General features: G+C 47.6%; 1 protein-coding gene and 2 pseudogenes across 5 annotated transcripts; all 3 read left to right on the top strand.

The window, feature by feature from the left end:
- Positions 1-9,781: 9,781 nt before the first annotated feature.
- LOC139252433 (U2 spliceosomal RNA) lies at positions 9,782-10,013 on the top strand (annotated as a pseudogene).
- A 125-nt stretch (positions 10,014-10,138) lies between these two features.
- Positions 10,139-10,377, top strand: LOC139252434 (U2 spliceosomal RNA; annotated as a pseudogene).
- Positions 10,378-13,702: 3,325 nt separating this feature from the next.
- On the top strand, positions 13,703-24,798 carry LOC139252428 (zinc finger protein 154-like). Of its 5 annotated transcripts, none has more exons than XM_070873422.1 (3): positions 13,703-13,781; positions 17,220-17,395; positions 23,548-24,798. In XM_070873422.1, the coding sequence occupies exon 3, from the start codon at positions 23,902-23,904 to the stop codon at positions 24,658-24,660; it is 759 nt and encodes a 252-aa protein (XP_070729523.1). In that variant the 5' UTR covers positions 13,703-13,781; positions 17,220-17,395; positions 23,548-23,901; the 3' UTR covers positions 24,661-24,798. The 5 variants fall into 5 exon arrangements, with proteins under 5 accessions (XP_070729523.1, XP_070729522.1, XP_070729520.1 ...); XM_070873421.1 differs by having other exon boundaries at positions 17,220-17,451; XM_070873419.1 differs by having other exon boundaries at positions 17,220-17,654.
- The last annotated feature ends 1,061 nt before the right edge of the window (positions 24,799-25,859 follow it).

Genomic DNA, 25,859 nt, shown 5'->3' with positions numbered 1-25,859 from the left:
CTCGTTGCACCTCCCCTTTTCCTAATCTGTCACCATTCAGATAATAGTCTGTCTCTCTGTTTTTACCACCAAAATGGATAACCTCACATTTATCCACATTATACTTCATCTGCCATGCATTTGCCCACGCACCTAACCTATCCAAGTCACTCTGCAGCCTCATAGCATCCTCCTCGCAGCTCACACTGCCACCCAACTTAGTGTCATCCGCAAATTTGGAGATACTACATTTAATCCCCTCGTCTAAATCATTAATGTACAATGTAAACAGCTGGAGCCCCAGCACAGAACCTTGCGGTACCCCACTAGTCACTGCCTGCCATTCTGAAAAGTACCCATTTACTCCTACTCTTTGCTTCTTGTCTGACAACCAGTTCTCAATCCATGTCAGCACACTACCCCCAATCCCATGTACTTTAACTTTGCACATTAATCTCTTGTGTGGGACCTTGTCGAAAGCCTTCTGAAAGTCCAAATATACCACATCAACTGGTTCTCCCTTGTCCACTTTACTGGAAACATCCTCAAAAAATTCCAGAAGGTTTGTCAAGCATGATTTCCCTTTCACAAATCCATGCTGACTTGGACCTATCATGTCACCATTTTCCAAATGCACTGCTATGACATCCTTAATAATTGATTCCATCATTTTACCCACTACTGAGGTCAGGCTGACCGGTCTATAATTCCCTGTTTTCTCTCTCCCTCCTTTTTTAAAAAGTGGGGTTGCATTGGCTACCCTCCACTCGATAGGAACTGATCCAGAGTCAATGGAATGTTGGAAAATGACTGTCAATGCATCCACTATTTCCAAGGCCACCTCCTTAAGTACTCTGGGATGCAGTCCATCAGGCCCTGGGGATTTATCGGCCTTCAATCCCATCAGTTTCCCAACACAAATTCCCGACTAATAAAGATTTCCCTCAGTTCCTCCTCCTTACTAGACCCTCTGACCCCTTTTATATCCGGAAGGTTGTTGGTGTCCTCCTTAGTGAATACCGAACCAAAGTACTTGTTCAATTGGTCTGCCATTTCTTTGTTCCCAGTTATGACTTCCCCTGATTCTGACTGCAGGGGACCTACGTTTGTCTTTACTAACCTTTTTCTCTTTACATATCTATAGAAACTTTTGCAATCCGCCTTAATGTTCCCTGCAAGCTTCTTCTCGTACTCCATTTTCCCTGCCCTAATCAAACCCTTTGTCCTCCTCTGCTGAGTTCTAAATTTCTCCCAGTCCCCGGGTTCACTGCTATTTCTGGCCAATTTGTATGCCACTTCCTTGGCTTTAATATTATCCCTGATTTCCCTTGATAGCCACGGTTGAGCCATCTTCCTTTTTTTATTTTTACGCCAGACAGGAATGTACAATTGTTGTAGTTCATCCATGCGGTCTCTAAATGTCTGCCATTTCCCATCCACAGTCAACCCCTTAAGTATCATTCGCCAATCTATCCTAGCCAATTCACGACTCATACCTTCAAAGTTACCCTTCTTTAAGTTCTGGACCATGGTCTCTGAATTAACTGTTTCATTCTCCATCCTAATGCAGAATTCCACCATATTATGGTCACTCTTCCCCAAGGGGCCTCGCACAATGAGATTGCTAATTAATCCTCTCTCATTACACAACACCCAGTCTAAGATGGCCTCCCCCCTAGTTGGTTCCTCGACATATTGGTCTAGAAAACCATCCCTTATGCATTCCAGGAAATCCTCCTCCACCGTATTGCTTCCAGTTTGGCTGGCCCAATCTATGTGCATATTAAAGTCACCCATTATAACTGCTGCACCTTTATTGCATGCACCCCTAATTTCCTGTTTGATACCCTCCCCAACATCACTACTACTGTTTGGAAGTCTGTATACAACTCCCACTAACGTTTTTTGCCCTTTGGTGTTCTGCATCTCTACCCATATAGATTCCACATCATCCAAGCTAATGTCCTTCCTAACTATTGCATTAATCTCCTCTTTAACCAGCAATGCTACCCCACCTCCTTTTCCTTTTATTCTATCCTTCCTGAATGTTGAATATCCCTGGATGTTGAGTTCCCAGCCCTGATCATCCTGGAGCCACGTCTCCGTAATCCCAATCACATCATATTTGTTAACATCTATTTGCACAGTTAATTCATCCACCTTATTGCGGATACTCCTTGCATTAAGACACAAAGCCTTCAGGCTTGTTTTTTTAACACCCTTTGTCCTTTTAGAATTTTGCTGTACAGTGGCCCTTTTTGTTCTTTGCCTTGGGTTTCTCTGCCCTCCACTTTTCCTCATCTCCTTTCTGTCTTTTGCTTTTGCCTCCTTTTTGTCTCCCTCTGTCTCCCTGCATTGGTTCCCATCCCCCTGCCATATTAGTTTAACTCATCCCCAACAGCACTAACAAACACTCCCCCTAGGACATTGGTTCCGGTCCTGCCCAGGTGCAGACCGTCCGGTTTGTACTGGTCCCACCTCCCCCAGAACCGGTTCCAATGCCCCAGGAATTTGAATCCCTCCCTGCTGCACCACTGCTCAAGCCACGTATTCATCTGCGCTATCCTGCGATTCCTACTCTGACTAGCACGTGGCACTGGTAGCAATCCCGAGATTACTACTTTTGAGGTCTCACTTTTTAATTTAGCTCCTAGCTCCTTAAATTCGTTTCGTAGGACCTCATCCTTTTTTTTACCTATGTCGTTGGTACCAATGTGCACCACGACAACTGACTGTTCTCCCTCCCATTTCAGAATGTCCTGCACCCGCTCCGAGACATCCTTGACCCTTGCACCAGGGAGGCAACATACCATCCTGGAGTCTCGGTTGCGGCCGCAGAAACGCCTATCTATTCCCCTCACCATTGAATCCCCTATCACTATCGCTCTCCCACTCTTTTTCCTGCCCTTCTGTGCAACAGAGCCAGCCACGGTGCCATGAACTTGGCTGCTGCTGCCCTCCCCTGATGAGTCATCCCCCCCAACAGTACTCAAAGCGGTGTATCTGTTTTGCAGAGGGATGACCACAGGGGACCCCTGCACTACCTTCCTTGCACTACTCTTCCTGCTGGTCTTCCATTCCCTATCTGGCTGTGGACCCTTCTCCTGCGGTAAGACCAACTCGCTACACATGCTACTCGCGTCATTCTCAGCATCGTGGATGCTCCAGAGTGAATCCACCCTCAGCTCCAACTCCACAACGCGGACCGTCAGGAGCTCAAGGCGGATACACTTCCCGCACACGTAGTCGTCAGGGACACCGGAAGTGTCCCCGAGTTCCCACATGGTACAGGAGGAGCATAACACCCGACCGAGCTCTCCTGCCATGACTTAACCCTTAGATACACTTAAATTGGCAACAATGTTAAAAGTTACTGACTAATATAAAAAGAAAAAGAAAAACTACTCACCAATCACCAGCCAATCACTTACCCACTAGGCTGTGACGTCACCTTTCTGTTTCTTTCTACTTCTTTTTTGCCTTCTCCCTGTAGCTGCACAAGTACGCCTTTTATAGGCCTCCGACCCCGGACTCACGCCTCACCAACGAACTCCCGACGCCTCTCGCGGCCTTTTATAGGCCTCCGACCCCGGACTCACGCCTCACCAACGAACTCCTGACGCCTCTCGCGGCCTTTTATAGGCCTCCGACCCCGGACTCACGCCTCACCAACGCCTCATCATGCCTTAAACGTAGTAAAATGTCCCAAGGCACTTCACAGGACTGTTAGCAAACAAACTTTGACACCCAGTCACGTAAGGAAATATTAGCACAGGTGACTGAAAGCTTGTTCAAAAGGGTAGGTATTAAGGAGCATTTTAAAGGTGGAGAGGTTTAGGGAGGAATTCCAGAGCTTATGGCCTCGGCAGCTGAAGGTACGGCCACCAATATTGCTGAAAATTGGGGCTGCTCAAGAAGCCAGAATTGGAGGAATGCAAAGATCTGAGGGTTGTCGCGTTGGAGGAGGTTACAGCAATAGGGAGGGGCAAGGTCCTGGATAGATTTCAAAACAAGGATGAGAATTTTGAAAGCGAGGCACTGATGGACCAGGAGCCAATGTAGTTCAGCGAGCACAGGGATGATGGGTGAATGGAAATTGGTACAAGTTGGGATGAGAGGGCTGAGGACAGATTGAGTAGAATAGGCCTATAATCTCTGGAGTTTAGAAGAACGGAAGGTGATATCATTGAAACATATAAAATTCTGAGAGGAATTGACAAGGGCTGGATAGTCAAGAGTTAGGGTCCTAGTATTAGGATAAGAGATCGGTCATTTAAGACTATGTGGAGGAGCTATTTCTTCACTCAGAGTTTGAATCTTTAAAATTCTCTATCGAATAGCGATCTTACTGAATGGCGGAGTAGATGGGAGGGGCCATATGGCCAACTCCTGCTGCTACTTCCTGTGTTCTTGAGTAAGGATACGGGCAGGAGTGTTGAAGAAACATAGAAATTTACAGTGCAGAAGGAGGCCATTTCAGACCATCGTGTCCGCGCCGGCCGACAAAGAGCCGCACGGCCCTCGGTCAGCAGCCCTGAAGGTTACATATAAACCTATGAACAATGGCGGAAAGGTAAATAGCACCCAGCCCAAACAGCCCGCCTCACACAACTGCATCACCCCTTGCACCGAAACATTCTACACTCCACCCCAACCAGAACCATGTGATGTCCTGGGAGAGGCAAAAAACATGTAAAACCCCAGGCCAATTTAGGGAAAGAAAATGTGGGAAAATTTTTCTCCTACCCATCCAGGCGATCGAAACTAGTCCAGATCACCCTGGCCGTATTCGATTCCCTGCAGCACTTACCATTATATCTGCGCTGGCCAACAAGTGATCTCGTCTAATCCCAATTACCAGCTCGAGGTCCGTACCCTGCAGGTTACGGCACTTTAAGTAGTGAGGGTTTCTGTATCCACTACTCTTCCAGGCAATGAGTTCCAGATCCCCAAAACCCTCTGCGTAAAGAAGCCCCCCCTCAAATCCCCTCTAAACCTTCCACCAACCACCTTAAAACTATGCCCCCTAAGTTTAAGCTTATGTTTACAGAGAGTGCGAGGTGTGAGGCCGATCAGAGGCATGGATGAGGGTTTGAGCAAATGAGCTGAGGAAGGGGCAGAGACCGGCGATGTTATGAAGGTGGAAGTAAGCGGACTTGGTGATCGAGGGAATATGGGTTTGGAAGCTCATCTCGGGGTCAAGAACAACGGCAATCAATAAATTGCAACTCACCATATCTGTGTTTGAGTATATTAGAATACTACATACATCTCGTGATTAATGCTTCAATATTAGTAATCAATATAAAGTAGTTATCAATATATTTTCTTATAATTCTAAATGACCATGAATGAATAATTGATTCTGTGGGTGATGGGCCGTGCTGGTCTTTCAGATGGGTCTGTGCACCGTGATCAGTGAATTGATGATGTGCTTCCAGTTCAATCTTTCCATTGGCTCTCTCACCAGGTGGGAAATATTTGAACATTGAGATCTGATGGTGTCGGTGAGAGTTCAGCCGCACCTAATGTACAGAGACCGGTCCATCTGCTGGGCTCTGCCTCAAACTGGAGTCACCTCTTAGATCAAAGCCCTTTACTCTAAAACACACACAAGATTCACTGTGACTGTGTTTAGAGACAGAAACTGATCTCACTTCACCTCCCATTGCACGGCCTCATGCTGGATAATTGTGCTCGGTGGTTAGTCTCTCCCGGTTTCATTTCCTGTCTTACCTTGTAACCTGTGTACTGTCTACAGGACCGGTGTGTATCTGAGTAAATGGCACTTTCTCTTACCTTTCTCCACAGTCGATCTATTGAAACGCTTTCAATCGGAAGGGGCTCACTGGTTGGTGCTCTCACAATCCTGTGCTGGTTCACCTGCTGTTGTTCCTCAGTCCACAATCCCTGTTTCCTTCCAGCTGTGGAACTTTCGCAATCACTCCGCCATTCACCGGGATCTAATTATCACAGGGCAGGAAATTAGAAGATAAATGTTGTGAAGTGGAATGTAGTGTAGAGTGTTTTTCCAACGTTTCAGAACAGTGTATGTCCAGTATTTCTGTTTGATTTTATCCTTTTCCTCAGATCTCTGTCCCGCCCATCTGGACTTACAGAAAATCACCAGAAATCTCCTCGGGTTACACACTGTCTGATCTCACTTCGCCCCCGGGTTACACGCTGTCTGATCTCACTGGGCCCCCGGGTTACACACTGTCTGATCTCACTGGGCCCCCGGGTTACACACTGTCTGATCTCACTGGGCCCCCGGGTTACACACTGTCTGATCTCACTGGGCCCCGGGGATGGGGACGAGGAGCCGAGGGGAGAGGAGGAGGGGACGGTTACAGGAGGAGGGGAGGGGGACGGTTTCCCAGGACCCCCCCATTCTCTCCCCCTCGTCTGTCTCCTCCCTCCCCAGTCATTCTGGGGATAAGTCTGTGTGCGCATGTCTCTCTCGCCCTCACCCCCATTCCATGTCTCACCTCTCCCCCCCCCCGGGACACTCTCCCTCGGCCCCCTCTCCGCCCCGGTGCCGCTCAGCTCCGCTCACTTTCCGCCATCTTATTTACCTTCACCAACGGCCAACGGCCAACCTCTGGGGATCCTGGACATGCGCAGTGCCGCCTCTCAGGGAGGCGTTGTCCGCCCCTGCAATTGGCTGATTGACCTGATTGACAGGCCGCCAACAAATCGCGACCCTGTATCTGCCACTTACCCCGCCCACTCCCACAGTCCCAGGCGGGCTCGCTCCGGGTCACGCGGCTGCGATTCGAACTCGCGCCGCCGCTCGCTCAGCGCCAGTGACGTCAACAACCCGGCAATAATGAGTGTGTGACGTCAAAACCCCAGCAACGCGAGCTGTGTGACATCAGTAACCTGGCAATGCAGCCTATGTGACGTCATGTAGCCTGGCGGGGAGGGCACTGACCCCACAGAATGGGCGTATACTGAGCCTGGCACAAGGGGAGGGCACCGACCCCAAAGGATGGGCGTATACCGAGCCTGGCACCAGGGGAGGGCATCGACCCCACAGGATGGCCGTGTATCGAGCCTGGCACCAGGGGAGGGCACAAACCCCACAGGATGGCCGTGTATTGAGCCTGGCACCGGTAGTGGTGGGGGGGGGGGGGAGGTGGGGTAGGGCACCGACCCACAGGATGGCCGAGTACCGAGCCTGTTACCAGGGGCGGGGAGGGCACCAGGAAAACCATTGGTTCATTGGTTGTCACGTGTGTGTCCAGCGGGGCGGGAGCTGCGGGTTTTACCATCAGTGACAGGTCCAGATTACCCAGGTGTATCGGCGCTGCATGGCCCATAGGACAGGAACAAGAAGGAGAGAATGTTCTGAAGTTCTATCCTGTACTTACAGTGATGACTTTTGTAAACTCCTTTTAAAGAATATTAGGAGAAGATTAGCACACGGGAACCTCAAACCCAAAGATCACGTCCCTATCTGCCAGAGTCAGTCGATTCATCAAGGGCTGATTATCATCGGCCTTTCACATAAGAACACAAGAAATAGGAGCAGGAGTAGGCCAAATGGCCCCTGGAGCCTGCTCCGCCATTTAATACAATCATGGCCGATCTGATTATAGACTCAGGTCCACTTTCCTGCCCGCTCCCCATAACCCCTTAATCCCTTATCAGTTAAGAAACTGTCTACCTCTGACTTAAATTTATTCAATGTCCCAGCTTCCACAGTTCTCTGAGGCAGCGAATTCCACAGATTTACAACCCTGAGAGAAGAAATTTCTCCTCGTCTCAGTTTTAAATGGGCGGCCCCTTATTCTAAGATTATGCCCCCAAGTTCTAGTCTCCCCTATCAGTGGAAACATCCTCTCTGCATCCACCTTGTCAAGCCCCCTCATAATCTTATATGTTTCGATAAGATCACCTCTCATTCTTCTGAATTGCAATGAGTAGAGGCCCATTCTCCTCAACCTTTCCTTGTAAGTCAACCCTCTCGTCTCCGGAATCAACCTAGTGAACCTTCTCTGAACTGCCTCCAAAGCAAGTACATCCTTTCGTAAATATGAAAACCAAGGCAGTATTCCAGGTGTGGCCTCACCAATACCCTGTACAACAAGCAAGACTTCCCTGTTGTTATACTCCATCCCCTTTGCAATAAAAGCCAAGATCCCATTGGCCTTCCTGATCACTTGCTGTACCTGAATACTAACCTTTTGTGTTTCATGCACAAATAACCCAGGTCCCGCTGCACTGTAGCACTTTGCAATTTTTCTCCATTTAAATAATAACTTGCTCTTTGATTTGTTTTGCCAAAGTACATGACCTCACACTTTCCAACATTATACTCCATCTGCCAAATTTTTGCCCACTCACTTAGCCTGTCTATTGTTTTGCAGGTTTTTTGTGTCCTCCTCACACATTGCTTTTTATCACATCTTTGCATCGTCAGCAAACTTGGTTACGTTACACTCGGTCCTTTCTTCCAAGTTGTTAATATAGATTGTAAATAGTTGGGGTCCCAGCGGCACCCCACTAGTTACTGATTGCCAACCCGAGAATGAACCATTTATCCCGACTCTCTGTTTTCTGTTAGCCAATCCTCTATCCATGCTAATATATTACCCCCAACCCCGTGAACTTTTATCTTGCGCAGTAACCTTTTATGTGGCACCTTGTCAAATGCCTTCTGGAAGTCCAAATACACCAAATCCACTGGTTCCCCTTTATCCACCATGTTCGTTACGTCCTCAAAGAATTCCAGCAATTTGTCAAACATGACTTCCCCTTCATTATTCCGTGCTGACTCTGCCTGACCGAATTATGCTTTTCCAAATGTCCTGCTACTGCTTCTTTAATAATGGACTCCAACATTTTCCCAACCACAGATGTTAGGCTAACTGGTCTAGTTTCCTGCTTTTTGTCTGCCTCCTTTTTTAAATAGTGGTGTTACATTTGCCGTTTTCCAATCTGCTGGGACCTCCCAGAATCCAGGGAATTTTGGTAAATTATAACCAATGCATCCACTATCCCTGCCATTACTTCTCTTAAGACCCTAGGATGCAAGCCATCAGTTCCAGGGGATTTATCTGCCTTTAGTCCCATTATCTTACTTCTTAGTGATTGTGATAAGTTCCTCCCCTGCTATAGCCCCTTGACTATCCACTGTTGCAATATTGCTTGTCTCCTCTACCATAAAGACTGATACAAAATATTTATTCAGAGTTTCTGCTATCCCCATGTTCCCCATCATTAATTCCCGTTCTCGTCCTCTGAGGGATCAACATTTACTTTAGCCACTCTTTTCCTTTTTATATACCGAGAGAAACTCTTGCTATCTGTTTTTATATTTTGAGCTAGTTTACTTTCATAGTCTATCTTCCCTTTCTTAATGATTTTTTTAGTCATTCTTTGCTGGCTTTTAAAATCTTCCCAATCTTCTGTCCTCTCACTTGTTTTGGCCACTTTGTATGCCCTTGTTTTTAATTGGATACCGTCCTTTACTTCTTTAGTTAGCCACTGATGGCTATCTTTTCTTTTACACCCTCAATGAAACTGGAACTGGATTGCAGTGGGACTTTCAGGAGAATATTAAAGTTGGGCACCACAGAAATAATTACAATCTGAGCGTCAATATCAGGGCAACTTATTCCCGGGGCATTCATTCATCGTGGGCCACCCCGACCTGTGAGAGGACACCACCGCAGGTCAGGAGGATAAAAGAGCAGCGTGGGTCCTGGAATATCGTGGGTCACCCCAACCTGTGAGAGGACATATTCTAATCGCTTCTCGGCCTGTGGCGGATGGCGTAGTTGTATGCGGACAATGTATCGCTTCTCGGCCTTTTGGCTAAGATCTGCATAACTAACCTGACCAGCCACCATGACCTCCGGGTGGTTTCTCCCTGGTCAGGAAGGTATATGCTTGCTTTTTTGGAAACAGGAGGTGGGTGGGGTGGCTTGACCCATCCACCTCCACGGAGGTGTGTGGGATGGCTTGACCCATCCACCTCCATGGCACGAACCTGGTATTGCAGTACTTCCAGGAACGGTGCAGTGGCTCTAGGCCTTTTGGCTAAGAGCATTGGCGCAGAGTGATCCTTGGCATGTGCAAGGTGACCTCTGGCGTTTGTGATTTGACAAAGAATTGGAACGATTGGCTACGAATTAAAAAAAATATATATATATATTCTTCTCGGCCTTTTGGCTAAGATCATGCGTAACTGACCTGACAGGGGAGTAGCCACCATGACCTCCGGGTGGTTCTCCCTGGATCAGGAAGGTATATGTTTGCTTTTTTGGAAACAGGAGGTGGGTGGGGTGGCTTGACCCATCCAACTCCACGGAGGTGTGTGGGGGACCTGACCCATCCACCTCCATGGCAAGAACCTGGTATTGCAGTACTTCCAGGAACGGTGCAGTGGCTCTAGGCCTTTTGGCTGAGAGCATTGGCGCAGAGTGATCCTTGAATGGGCCCAAGGTGACCTCTGGCGTTTGTGATTTGACAAAGAATTGGAACGATTGGCTACGAATTAAAAAAAAAAAAAAATATTCTCATAGGAGTCCACCTCCTGGGTGTGTGGGGGGCCTGACCCATCCACCTCCATGGCACGAACCTGGTATTGCAGTACTTCCAGGAACGGTGCAGTGGCTCTAGGCCTTTTGGCTAAGAGCATTGGCGCAGAGTGATCCTTGATGTGTGCAAGGTGACCTCTGGCGTTTGTGATTTGACAAAGAATTGGAAAGATTGGCTACGAATTTAAAAAAAATATATATTCTCATAGGAGGTGGGTGGGGTGGATTGACCCATCCACCTCCACGGAGGTGTGTGGGGTTGCTGACCCATCCACCTCCATGGCACGAACCTGGTATTGCAGTACTTCCAGGAATGGTGCTTGGGCTCTAGGCCTTTTGGCTAAGAGCATTAGCGCAGGGTATCCTTGATGTGTGCAAGGTGACCTCTGGCGTTTGTGATCTGACAAAGAATTGGAAAGATTGGCTACGATTAAAAAAAAAATATATATTCTCATCCGTTTCATGTACTGCTTTCATCTGCATAGTGCTACATGTAACGTGATTCGTGATCGGTATTGAAATGTATCCTGGAATGTAATGTAAATCTGTTATTATCTGCTCCATGTAATACCCTTATTTGCACAGTACTACATGTAACGTGATTTACGGATTGTACTAAACTGTACCTTGAAATGAAATGCACGCTAATGCATCGTATGGAACTGTTGTCAGCATCCAAACGAATTGTATGGAATTGCTGACCGCAAGGTACTGAACTATTTTCCAATGTATTGTGAAAATTTTATATGAATAAAGTACATTTTTGAAGAAAAAAAAGCCATCGTGGGTCGGGAGGATAAAAGAGCATACCACTGCAGCTTCCAGAGTGAGCTGCTACAAGTGTGCGACGGCTTCGAGGTGGGCGACTGGATGACATCATCAAAACCCAGGTCGCAGTTTGGAGCGTGGGCAGGAACATCAGCGGGATCCAGGTACAGCCAAGGAGCGGAAAGATCGGGGCGGAGGACCGGTGAGAGATCGTGGCGGAGGTGTGGCGAATGTTTTTGTGGCGGAGGAACAGTGAGAGATCATGGCGGAGGAACAGTGAGAGATCGTGGCGGAGGTGCGGTGAGAGATCGTGGCGGAGGTGCGGCGAATGTTTTTGTGGCGGAGGAACGGTGAGAGATCGTGGCGGAGGTGCGGCGAATGTTTTTGTGGCGGAGGAACGGTGAGAGATCGTGGCGGAGGTGCGGCGAATGTTTTTGTGGCGGAGGAACAGTGAGAGATCGTGGCGGAGGAACGGTGAGAGATCGTGGCGGAGGAACGGTGAGAGATCGTGGCGGAGGAACGGTGAGAGATCGTGGCGGAGGTGCGGCGAATGTTTTTGTGGCGGAGGAACGGTGAGAGATCGTGGCGGAGGTGCGGTGAGAGATCGTGGCAGAGGAGCGGTGAGAGATCGTGGCGGAGGTGCGGTGAATGAGGGTACGGGGCCCAGAAGAGCCGAGAGCCCAGGGGCAGCACGGACCTGCCCACACTGCGATATGTGTGCGCACTAGGTCCTTGCATCAGAGCAGGTCTCCTGCCGTCCTGGTTAACCCTTGCCACTGGATAAAGGCCGAGCTCTGTCAATCCCGTGTGGTGGCTGGTGTGAGATGGTCACCATACGTTAAAACAATCCAGGCACAGGCATCTTCCACCCTTCAATTGGAGTTCAAGACTGGAATATCGGCTCCTTCATTGAAACATCTGCGAACCCATGTGGAAGCAAGTCATCCTGGTTCCAGAAACCGGCAATGATGATGAAGACCATTCTCGGGGAGGTTGCGGGTATTCCCGGGATTCTGTAGATATTGTGGGAGGCAGATTAGTTCGGTGACAATCACAGATCCGCCCCGGAATAGACAAAACAATCTGTGACCCTCCTGTGATGCACCTGGGGACCTTTTACTGCGGTAAAGGCGCTATATAAACACAAGTTGTTGTTGTTGTCCCGCCAATCCCTCTTTTTTTTCATAGGCAGTCCCTCGGAATCGAGGAAGGCTTGCTTCCACTCCTAAAATGAGTTTTTTTGTGGTTGAACAGTCCAATATGAGAGCCACAGACCCTGACACAGCTGGGACAGATATTCGTCGGAGGAAGGTGGGGATGGCACTGATTTATCACACGCTCCTTCCGTTGCCTGCGCCTGACCTCTTCACGCTCGCAGCGCTGAGATTCGAAGAGCTCAACAACCTTCCAGATGCACTTCCTCCACTTAGGGCGGTCTTTGGCCAGGGTCTCCCAGGTGTCAGTGGGATTGTTGCACTTTACCAGGGAGGCTTTGAGGGTGTCCTTGTAACGTTTCCTCTGCCCACCTTTGGCTCATTTGCCATGACGGAGCTCCGCGTAGAGCACTTGCTTTGGGAGCCCCATGTCTGGCATGCGGACAATGTGGCCTGCCCAGCGGAGCTGACCAAGTGTGGTCAGTGCTTCAATGCTGGGGATGTTGGCCTGGTCGAGGACGCTAACGTTGGTGCGTCTGTCCTCCCAGGGGATTTGCAGGATCTTGCGGAGACATCATTGGTGGTATTTCTCCAGCGACTTGAGCTGTCTGCTGCGCATGGTCCATGTCTCTGAGCCATACAGGAGGGCGGCTATTACTACAGCCCTGTAGACCATGAGCTCGGTGGTCGGTTTGAGGGCCTGGTCTTCAAACACTCTTTTCCTCAGGCGGCCGAAGGCTGCACTGACGCACTGGAGGCGGTGTTGGATCTGGTGGTCAATGCCTGCCCTTGTTGATAAGAGACTCCCGAGGTTTGGGGAATAGTCCCCGGTGTCCAGGGCCACGCCGTGGACCTTGCTGACTGGGGGGCAGTGCTGTGCGGCGGGGACAGGCTGCTGGAGGACCTTTGTCTTACGGATGTTTAGTGTAAGGCCCGAGCTCTCGGCCGCCTCAGTAAATACGTCACAATGTCCTGGAGTGGAACACAGGGGCAAAGGTCACCGCCCGTTAAACATTCAAATATTTCAACCCAACCGCCAAGCTCCGAGCGCAGCCTCGCTCAACCCAAATCATGGCCGCAAACCCCGCCTCCCGGCGGCGCTGATTGGCCAGGAGCGGCCCGGTGATGAGCTCCCGGGGGAAGCGGATTGGCCGGAGCGGCTGTCACCCAGAGTGAGGGAGGTGGGTTTTCGTGGGCGGGCTCTCCCGGGGGGAAGCGGATTGGCCGGAGCGCCTGTCACTCAGAGTGAGGGACTCGGGCCTCAGTGGGACTCGGAGCTCGGGCAGTGTGTTTGGGCTGGGCGCCAGTGACGCGGCGCTGGGCCCTTGTGTCGGTGAGTTGGAGCCGGTGGGAGCGGCCGCCTGGTTTTATACCCGGGGGGTGAGGGCTGGGATGAGGGGAGGGGGGATTGAGGAGGAGGGGGATGTGTTTGCTCCAGTCTGTACTATATATAATGTGTTGAATGTTGTTGTGGATTGTTACACAGGGGAAACACATTGAAATAGTGTTTGCAATGACAGGGTCTGCTGCCCAGTGAGTGAGCCACAGGCCTGGCTGCTGGGTACAGGATGTGCTGCAGAGGGCACAGATCAAATGTTTCATCTATTGGAAGGTAATGCACCTAATTCCGGACCTGCCAAGTCTGTTATTTGGAGTGGGCACCATATAGCGGATCATTTTTAAATTCACAAACCGCAGCCGTGCCTTCAGCTGCCTGGGCCCTGAGCTCTGGATTCTCTCCCTAAACCTCTCCGCCTCTCTACCCCTCTCCTTTAAAGCGCTCCTTAAAACCTGCCTCTTTTACCAGCTTTTGCTCACCTGTCTTAATATCTCCTCACGTGGCTCAGTGTTGACACCGATTTAAGAAGCGGGGTGAAATGCAACTTTTTATTTTAAACACAGCGAGTTGTTGTGATCTGGAACTACTTTTGAAGTGTACTTGTGGTTGTAATGTCGGAAACGTGGCCGTCAATCTGCACACGGCAAGCTCCCACCAGCAGCAATGTGTTAGCGACCAAATAATATGTTTTTGTTGATGTTGGTTGAGGGATAAATATTGGCCAGGGTATTGTGGATAACTTCCCCTGCTCTTCAAAATAGTGCCCTGAGATCTTTTACATCCACCTGAGGGGGTAGACGGGGGCTCGGTTTAATATTTCATCCGAAAGACGGCACCTCCGACAGTGCAGCGCTCCCTCAGCACTACATTGGTGTGTCAGCCTAGATTTTGTGCTAAAGGTTCTGGAGCAGGACTTAAACCCATAACCTTCTGAGTCTTAAAAAAACCAAATTGGTAATACAGAAAAATAGACAGGAGGAGTTGGGGGCAGGTCTTGGTGCAATTATCTCCCTCCTGTCACTATATGAAGGCACAGTTTTAAGAGGATGACTTCTTTACCCAGAGAGTGTTGAGAATGTGGGATTCGCTGCTGCATGGAGTTGTTGAGGAGAATAGCATAGATGCAATTAAGGGGAAACTAGGTTCTTTATTATTCTTTATTGTCATCCTTTATTATCAGGGTCCCCCCCGCTTTACCATTCGAGCCTGCTCCCCCGTTCAATAAGATCTTGGTTAATCTTCGACCTTAACTCTACTTTCCTGCCCAATCCCCATATCTCTTGATTCCCCCAGAGTCCAAAAATCTATCGGTCTCAGCCTTAAATATACTCAGAGACTCAGCATCCACAGCCCTTTGGGTTAGAGAATTCCAAAGATTCACATCCATCTCAGTGAAGAAATTCCTCCTCATCTCGGTCTTATATGGCCGACCCCTTATCCTGAGACGATGTCCCCTAGTTCTAGACTCTCCAGACAGGGGAAACAACCTCTCAGCATCTATCCTGTCAGTCCCCCTCAGAATCTTGTGTTTCAATGAAAACACCTCTCTTTCTTCTTAACTCGAGAGAGTATGGGCCCAATGTGCATTGGGGAGGGGGGAATAGGATGAGGATGGGGGAGAGGAAGGGGGATAAGAAGGGGGATGGGATGAGGATGGGGAGAGGAAGGGGGATGGGATGGGATGGGGAGGGGGATGGGATGAGGAGTGGGAATGGTGAGGCAGAGGAAGGATGCAAATAATCCCTATAATATAATGGTGGGTAATCTTAGTCATGGGTTAAAGACGATCTGTGCATGGGATCTTCTGTTTTTTTGAGGGGGCTGTCCTCTATTGTAAGGTGTGTATGTGTGTGCTTAAATTAGACTTGTAGTGTGAAGAATCTGCTCATAGCTGGAGTATGGGTAAGAAATGATTGAATCAGCAACGACAGGAAATGATGCTGTATCAGGACTATCTCAGTCACACACTATCGCTGACTTGTGTCTGACAGTTTCTAGCAGAGGACATGTCATGCTGCAATAATGGTGTGTGTTAATCCCGTAGAAAGAAAGACTATATCGTGTTTTTCACAAGCTCAGGACATCCCAAAGTGCTTTACAGCCAATGAAGTACTTTTGAAGCGTAGTCAGTGTTGTAAAGTAGGAAACGCAGCAGCCAATTTGCGCACAGCAAGATCCCACGAACAGCAATGTGACAATGACCAGCTCATCTGTTTTAGTGATGTTGGTTGAAGGATAAATATTGACCCAGGATACTGAGGTGAACTCCCCTGCTCTTCTTCCCAATAGGAAACATGGTGTTGCCTGACTTTACATTTTATTTAAATTTCAGGATATCTTGTGAGCTGGAGGAGGGCAGGAATCTTACTGTGAATCTAATGTTGTTGAAGTTTCAAAAGCTCAGTACTTCTGTTCATAGTTCAGCTGATTCTGCATGTCTTAACTCAGTATGTCCCGGCTCAGTGTGATTGGGACAGTCATGCCGCATACTCTGTGTTGATGCAAAGCAGTTTGAGATTGATGGCGAGGGGAGATGTGCAGAGTAACTCTGAAGACCAATAGTTTCCATTGACCGTGGGCCAGGAGAGAGTTTGACTCCACTTCAGCTTTGCACCAGCTGCAACCATTATGAAGTGAAGTTAAAACAGTTGGTCCAGCTAAGAATTTATTTTAAAATTCACATTTAATCTTTCTAATTTTAACAGAGCCCCGACTCTGCTGTCAGCACCTAGAATCATAGAAACACACAGCACGGGAGGAGGCCATTCGGCCCATCGTGCCTGTGTTGGCTCTTTGAAAGAGCTGTCCCATTAGTCTCACTCCCTTGCTCTTACCCCAGAGCCCTGTGAATGTCTCCTAGTCAACTATTTATCCAATTCTCTATTGAATCTGCTTCCACCACCCTTTCAGGCAGGGCACTCCAGATCACCATAACTCACTGTGTAAAAATGTATCCGCTCATTTATCCCCTGGATTTTTTTTTTGCCATTTGCCAATTATCTCTAGATCTCTGAGTTTCAATCTCAGGAAAAAATGAAGACAATCCTACATTCTCTGAGGAAGAAGAAAACCTTCTTAAGATTTTAAGTTTAAGCTCGAAGAGAGCATCTCCGAAATGAAGGTGAATTCTCAGTGGGCCGATATGGGCTGTGCCTGTACGGGTAGCGTGTTATGCACCCCATGCCCGGCTAACAAAACTCTATCCCTGTGCATTTTCAGCAGCTTGGCTTGGTGTTTATTAAGCATTACGGCTAAAGGGATCAAGGGGTATGGAGAGAAACCAGGAATGGGATACTGAAGTTGCATGATCATATTGAATGGTGGTGCAGGCTCAAAGGGCCGAATGGCCTACTCTTGCATCTATGTTTCTATGTGCTGGTGACCTGCGATAGTTTTACTTCCTTTTTTAACAAACTCTTTTTGTCTTCACAGGAACAGTCGAATCAGTCGCAGAACCTCATCGACTCTGAATTTTCAACATTGCGCAATATTTTGGATGAAAAGGAACAGAATTTGGTCGAAGAACTGAATGAGGAAAAGATGATATTTTATTCGGAATGGAGATAAATCTGCGAGAAATCCGAGACCATTCACGATAAGCTTTCCTTGTTGTATATAAATAACCTGAACTTGGGGATAGAAAGTACAATTTTGAAGTTTGCAGGTGATACAAAACTTGGCAACGTAGTGAATAGTGAGCAGGATAGTAGCAGACTTCAGGAGGACATGGACAGACTGGAGAAATGGGCAGATACAGTTTAATGCGGATGAGTGTGAAGTGATGCACTTTGGGGCAAACAACATGGAGAGGCATTGTAACCTAAATAGTGCTATTTTGTGGGTTGTGAAAGAACAGAAGGAACTGGGGTAAATGTTCACAAACCTTTGAAGGTGGCAGGGCAAGTTGATAAGACAGTGAAGAAAGCTTGTGGGATACTTGGCTTTGTAAACGGGGGCATTGAATTCAATACATGCTGAACCTTTACACATCACTGGTTAGGCCTCAGGGCAGTGGAAGCAGATTCCATTGGGACGTTCAAACGGCAATTGGACATGTAGTTGGAGAGAACTAATTTTCAGGGTTATGGGGAGAGGATTGGGTGTGGGAATAAATTGGACAGCTCTTTCACAGGATCAACAGCTTTAATCTCCTCGTGTCTTTGACATCCAGGCCCACATCACATCCCTGCTGTCCACTCTGCTGTGCCTGAATATATGTTTTTCCTTTAATTTACTTTTTTTTAAAAATTCATTTCACTGAGTTGTGGAAATCTGGAAGTCCCTCCCTTAAAAGACTGAATGCGAGGATCAAACCATTCACCATTTTCCAGACTGAGATGGGTAGATTGTTGTTGGTGAAGGGCATCAAGGGATTATGGAGCAGAAGTGGGTAAATGCAGTTGAGGTACAGATCGAACTGAATGGTGGAACAGGCTCCTCCTGTCCCTGTGCACCATCCTCTGCAGTCAGCCATGTTTATAATATTCCCACAACACTGGAGTTCCTGAGTGCTGCAGTAACCTCGTGTTTTGGAATTGCTGATTCCGAATGCATTCAGCATTCACGTCTATACAGCTTACTGTAGATGTTCCATCTTTTGGCCCCTAGTTTACCCTTGTTAATGTTACCTGGTTCTTGTATATCACCCACCTGCTGTCTAGATTCCACTCTGTAATCAATGTCATGTGGATCACCTTTCCTCCTGGCCTTCTCCCTCCTCCAATGTAAATGCTTCTTGCAGCTACTTCAACGTTCCTGACCAGTTCCATTGTTTTTATTTGGTTATATCTCTCCCATTTTTTCTCAGAAGAACACCACCATTTACTTTTCGAAGTCCCAGTATTATTTTAGCCGCAGGTTGACAGTTATTCATATTTGAAATATTCTTTGCAAACATCTTTTTCACCAAAAACTGTTAGTATAACAAAGGAAATTGCCTTGATTTTTCTAAGCCATTCTTGCATGGGAAGCTTGAGTCCTTACAGGATTTCTTACACTGTCATTTAGCCCTTCCTGCTGCTCCTCCAGTACCTTTTGTCATATATCTTCAATATGCACAGACCTATCTCTCGGTAACCAATTCATCATCATTACCACACTCATCACCCACCTCCCTACCGCCAGAATCTCCCTGCACCTCACCAACTGCATCTTTGTCCTAACAATGTTCTCTGGCTTCTGAACTACTTCCTCCATGACTTGGTCTTCTGCATTAGCAGTTAGTACTTGATCTATTTGAACGGAGAGCCTTTCCTGTTTTCTTACATAACCCGTAAAATGTAGAAATTGTGTTTTTGATTCCAAAGTCTAACTGGTTAATGTGAACAGCAGTGGTCCCAGCCCTAATCCTTGTGGAAGACCATTATTCATTATTATACTTTTTGTTTTTATTTTCTCCTTTAGTAGGGATTCCATTATTTTTCCTGCCACCGATGTGAAGCTAACTAGTCTGTAATTACCTAGACATGTTCTATTCTCCTCCTTAAATATAGGTACTCCGTTAGCTGTTCGCCAGTCCTCTGGCAATACACCTTTTTCTGAAGAATTTTTAAATATGTGCAGTAATGCCTCTGATATCTCTTAGATTCTTTTAAAATACGTGGATGCAGAGGTTTTATCCTGAGTTTGATTAGTTTATTTAATGTATCCCCTTTCTTTATTTTAAATGCACTTCTCATTACTCATGTCATGTCCACCTGTTCTATCTAAATACCGAAGCGAAATAATGATTTAATATTTCTGCCATCTCGCTATCGTTACTCGTGGCATTGCCTGTCTATCCTTTAATGGCCCTATTCCCATCCCAACCTTCCTTTTCCTATTATCTTCCTGTAAAATATTGAATTTTGTTTTATGTTCCTTGATAATTTCATTTCATATTTCCTCTTTGCCTTCCTAATTTTTTTTTTTTTACTTCTCTCCTGATCCCTTTGTATTCTCCCTTATCATGCCCTACCCTGTTGTTTATCTACTTAATGTATGCCTCTTTCCTTACCCTCAATTGGTCAAATCACTTTCAATCACCTGACACCCCAAATCCTTTCCACCATCCACAAGGTACAAGTCAGGAATGTGATGGAATACTCTCCACATGCCTGGATGAGTGCAGCTCCAGCACCACTCAAGATGCTCGACACCATTCAGGACAAAGCAGCCGCTTGATTGGCACCCCACCCACCACCTTCATCATTCACTCCCTTCACCACTTTCGCACTGTGGCTGCTATAGGGAGGGAGGAACTATCACTAAAGTAGTAGTACTCGGTAAAATAATGGGACTAAAGGCGGACAAGTCTCTTGGACCTGATGGCTTGCAGTGTGGGGTCCTAAAAGAAGTGGCTGCAGAGATAGTGCATGCATTGGTTTTAATCTACCAAAATTGCCTGGATTCTGGGGAGGTCCCAACGGATTGGAAAACCACAAATCTAACATCCTTATTTAAAAAAGGAGACAGACAAAAAGCAGGAAATATAGACCAGTTAGCCTAACATCTGTCGTTGGGAAAATGTTGGAGTCCATTATTAAGCAAGCAGTAGCAGGACATTTGGAAAAGCATAAATTCAATCAAGCAGAATCAGCATGGGTTTATGAAAGGGAAATCATGTTTGACAAATTTGCTGGTGTTCTTTGAGGATGTAACGAGCAGGGTGGATAAGGGAGAACCAGTGGATGTGGTGTATTTGGATTTCCAGAAAGCATTTGATAACGTGTCACATAAAAGGTTACTGCACAAGATAGAAGTTCCCGGGGTTATCATGGATTGAGGATTGGCTAACGAACAGAAAACAGAGAGTCGGAATAAACGGGTCATTTTCCGGTTGGCAAACGGTAACTAGTGGGGTGCTGCAGGGATTGGTGCTGGGGCCTCAACTATTTATAATCGATATTAATGACTTGGATGAAGGGACCGAATGCAATGTGGCCAATTTGCTGATGATACAAAGAAGGATGGGAGAGCAAATTGTGAAGAGGACACAAGAAATCTACAAAGGGATATAGACAGGCTGAGTGAGTGGGCAAAAATTTTGCAGATGGAATACAATGTGGCACAATGTGAGGTTGTCCAATGTGAGGCAGAAAAAATAGAAAAGCAATTACAATTTAAATAGAGAAAAATTGCAGAGTGCTGCAGTACAGAGGGACCTGGGGGTCCTTGTGCATGAAACACAAAGTTACTATGCAGGTACAGCAAGTAATCAGGAAGGCAAATGAAATGTTGGTCTTTATTGCCATGGGGACAGAGTATAAAAGCAGAGAAGTCCTGCTACAACTGTACAGGGTATTGATGAGGCCACACCTGGAGTACTGCATACAGTTTTGGTCTCTGTATTTAAGGATATACTTGCATTGGAGACTGTTCAGAGAAGGTTCACTAGGTTGATTCTGGAGATGACGGGGTTGACTTATGAAGGTAGGTTGGGCCTATACCCATTGGAGTTTAGAAGAATGAGAGGTGATCTTATCGAAACATATGATATGAAGGGGGCTCGACAAGGTGGATGCAGAGAGGATATTTCCACTCATAGGGGAAACTAAAACTAGGGGACATAGTCTTAGAATAAGGGGCCGCCCATTTAAAACTGAGATGAGGAGGAATTTCTTCTGAGGGTTGTAAATCTGTGGAATTCTACGTCCCAGAGAGCTGTAGAGACTGGGTCATTGAATATATTTAAGGCCCTGAACAAGGGACTGCACAAAGTCGCGCGCTGCGGCTCAAACAATCAACGGTGCAAGTCCCGCCCCTCGGGCTCCCTGATTGTTGGTTGGAGGACCCGCCGGATCGCTGCTCCAGGCCGCCCCGCTCGCTCCCCATTGGTCGGAAGCTCCCGTAAATCAGGCCATGGGCCCGTGTCACGTGTCCTGCGAGCGCGTTCCGCCAAACTGGTCTCGGGACCCGGATGTGCGTACTCTCAGGTTTGGATTTCCCTTTATTCTCTCCATATCTCCCTCCTCCCCCCCCCCCCCGTGCAATTCTTTACCCAATCGGAGCGGAGAAAACTCCGATTGCGGCTCTTAAACGGACACAAACGCCTTTCCCCGGAAGGCCCCATGCCGACTCCGTGCCACAGGATCCGAGTGCGCAGGCGCAGCTCCGAGTGTGGGGGGAGGGGGCAGTTATTACCATTGCGACCGAGAGGGAGGCGCTGTGCCGGACACGGTTCCCGGTGCGCAGGCGTGGACTCTGGGCTGTCAATCACCCATCAGGCAGTGCGACTGCTGGTGAGACCTGTGACATCATACAATCCCAGACATTTACAGCACAGGAGGAGGCCATTGGGCCCATCGTGTCCCTGCCAGCCGGCACAGAGCTCTCTGGCCTAATCCCACTTTACAGCTCTTGGTCTGTAGCCCTGTAGGCAACGGCACAAAAAAGAAAGACTTACATTTATACAGCGCCTTTCACGACGATTGGCATCTCAAAGTTCTTTACAGAGAACGAAGTACTGTTGGAGCATAGTCACTGTTGCAATGTGGGAAACGCGGTGGCTAATTTGAGCACAGCAAGTTGCCACAAACAGCAATGTGATAATGACCAGATAAACTATTTTTATTATGTTGATTGAGGGATAAATATTGGCCGGGACACCAGGGATAACTCCCCTGCTCTTCGAAATAGTGCCAATGGATCTTTTACATCCACCAGAGAGAGAGCAGACGGGGCCTCGGTTTAATGTCTCATCCGAAAGTCGGCTCCTCTCCCTCAGCACGACACTGGTGTGTCAGCCTAGATTTTTTTTTTGTGCTCAAGTCTCTGGAGTGGGACTTGAACTCACAACCTTCTGTCTCAGATGAGAGTGCTACCCACTGAGCCACAGCTGATCCCTCTGCTAAGGGACAGAGGTCCTTGCTATCCACTCTATCCAGGCCCTCATAATTTTATACACCTCATTTAGGTCTCCCCTCTAATCCTTCTACCAATTACTTTAATTCTCTGCCCCCTGAGTTATTGACCATTCTGCTAAAGCAAACAGGTCCTTCCTATCCACTCTATCTTGGCCCCTCAAGTGCACATCCAGGTACTTTTAAATGCTATGAGGGTTTCTGCCTCTACCACCCTTTCAGGCAGTGAGTTCCAGACTCCCACCATCCTCTGGGTGAAAAAAACTTCTCAAATCCCATCTACACCTTCGACCAATTACTTTAAATCTATGCCCCCCAGTTATTGACCCTGCTACTAAGAGAAATAGGTTCTTCCTATCCACTCTATCTTGGCCGCTCATAATTTTATACACCTCAATGAGGTCTCCCCTCTGTTCCAAAGAAAACAACCCCAGCCTATCCAATCTGTCCTCATAGATAAAATTCTCCAGTCCAGGTAACATCCAAGTAAATCTTTGTACCCTCTCTGGTGCAATCACATCTTTCCTGTAATGTGGTGACCAGAACTGCACACAGTACTCTAGCTGTGGCCTAACTAGAACCCAGCCAGTCAGCACCTTCAGGGGAGGAGAGGGAGGGGAACCAGTGAGTGCAGAACTGAACCCAGCCAAAGTCAGCACCTTCAGGGTCAGAGAGGGAGGGGAACCAGTGAGTGCAGAACTGAACCCAGCCAGAGTCAGCACCTTCAGCAAGAAGGAAAAAATGTTGGAGATGATGTAATGGGTTTGGATTTCAGCATGGGGAGTAGGGATAGTGTGTGTGACGGGGATTTACAGCTGTGGGGACACCAGAGAGGAATGTGTGTACCATAGAAACTAGAATTGACTGTTCTGAATTTCTATCCTGTCCTTAGTGATGACTTTTGTAAACTCCTTTTACAGGGGATTAGAAAGGGAAGATTTGTAGATGGGAAACTCACACCAAACATCACCAAGATCTGACAGTCACTTGATCCACCGCAACATGAATATCATAGGCCTCTGAATGTGGAAAGAGAAATGTTTGTCTGTTCTGTCTGCGGGAAAAGATTTCAAACATCAGTGTGATTGGAAAAGTACCGAGACACACATACCCGAGTGAGTGTTCCTGTGCAGACTGTGGAAAGAGCTTTAACCAGTTACAGCCTGAAAAAACATCGCACCATTCACAGCGGGGAGAAACTGTACATATGTTGTGTGTGTGGACCAGGCTTCAACTGATCGTTCAATCTGGAGAGACACAAGGACACCCGCACCATGGAGAATCCGTGGAAATGTAGGGACTGTGGAAAGGGATTCCGTTCCCCGTCCCTGCTGGAAATTCATCGACGCAGTCACACTGGGGAGAGGCCGTACACCTGCTCTGTGTGTGGGAAGGAATTTACTATTTCATCCAACCTCATTGAACACCAGCGAGTTCACACCGGGGAGAGGCCATTCACCTGCTCAGAGTGTGGGAAGAGATTCACTTGTTCATCTCACCTCACTCATCACAAGCGAATTCACACTGGAGAGAGACCGTTCGTCTGCTGTGTGTGTGGGAAAGGATTCATGAAATCATCTCACCACCTGAGACACCTGCGTTTTCACACTGACGAGAGACCGTTTACCTGCTCCGTGTGTGGGAAGGGATTCACAAATTCATCCAACCTTCTGGCTCACCAGCGTATCCACACTGGGGAGAGGCCGTTTACCTGCTCTGAGTGTGGGAAGGGATTCAGTCAGTCATCCAGTCTGCTGAGACACCAGCGAGTTCACACTGGGGAGAGGCCGTTCACCTGCTGTGTGTGTGGGAAGGGATTCACTCAGTCATGCAATCTCACTGCACACCAAGTTGTTCACACCAATCGGAGACCATTTAAATGTTATGACTGTGAGAAGAGCTTTAAAAGCAGAAGTGATCTGAGGAAACACCAACATATCCACACTGGGGAGAGGCCGTTCACCTGCGCTGAGTGTGGGAAGGGATTCACTGCCCCATCCCACCTGCTGAAACACCAGCGAGTTCACAAGTGACTGCAGGGATTGGATTCTGCTGTGAATCACATCGGGACTGAACCGTGTTCATTCTGACAGTCGGGCTGTGTTTCTCCTGTAACTGGGCTGGAATTTTATTTTCTGGATATCTGACAAATAAATCAGCTTTGGTTCCAACACAGTGTGTCGATTCCTTGATTTCTCCAATATAAGAGGAGACTAATTGATATCCTGTTACCGACTGATCCTTTTTTGGAACTTTTCTCCATTTAACAAAGACCTGTCCTTATGTAGCACCTTACCTGACCTCAGGATGTCCCAAAGTGCCAATGAGGTACAACAACATCAAAGTACATTTGAAGTGCATTCACTGTTGCAATGTAGGAAATGCGGCAGACAATTTGCACACAGCAAGCTCCCACGAACAGCAATGTGATACTGGTCAGATAATCTGTTTTAGTGATATTGATTGAAGGCTGATGGGGCCTCGGTTCAGCGATTCATCCGAAAGATGGGAACACTGACAGGGCAGCACTCCCTCAGTACTGCATTGGAATGTCAGCTGAGATTTTGTGCTCAAGTCTCTACAGGTGGACTTGAACCCACAATCTACTGACTCAGAGACAAAACTGCTACCGCTGAGCCACGACTGACACTCGATCATTACTTGTGATTATTTTAGTTCTCATACCTTCGGTTACTCGCATGGACAAACCGCAGCTCGCCATACCTTCCAGAGTGCCTCTCCTAGCCTTGGTATCCAGAGAAGGTATTGGTAACATGTCCATGTACCTGCCTGGAAGTGTTTGATGGGACAATGTAGAGGGAGCTTTATCTAACCCGTGCTGTACCTGACTGGAGAGTGTTTATGGCGGACACTAGGTGCTCAGAATACCCCATTCCCCGCCACAGACATCCATCACCTCGATGAGAACATCAGTTAACCCAAAGATAAGAGAAACCCATCAGTTCCTCCCCCGGACACCGATCCGGAGGGACAGTGAGTGTCCCGAACATTGTTGTACAGTGTGCTCGATAGTTCCTCCCGTGGTCTGAGCCTTTTGGTGATGATTTGAATTTGATGCCCTCGAATTACTGACTCATCGACTGGTGGAAATAGTTTATCCTCATTTACCTGATCAAACTTTGAACACCTCCCTCAGATCTCCAATTACCCTTTGTTCTAATGAAAAGAGCCCCAGTTTCTCCAATCTCCCCTGATAACTAAAGCCTCTCTT

This window comes from Pristiophorus japonicus, unplaced genomic scaffold, assembly GCF_044704955.1.
Source record: "Pristiophorus japonicus isolate sPriJap1 unplaced genomic scaffold, sPriJap1.hap1 HAP1_SCAFFOLD_468, whole genome shotgun sequence".
NCBI lineage: Eukaryota > Metazoa > Chordata > Chondrichthyes > Pristiophoridae > Pristiophorus > Pristiophorus japonicus.
Note: the sequence above shows the minus strand (reverse complement) of the source record. Positions and strands in the feature narration are given on the sequence as shown.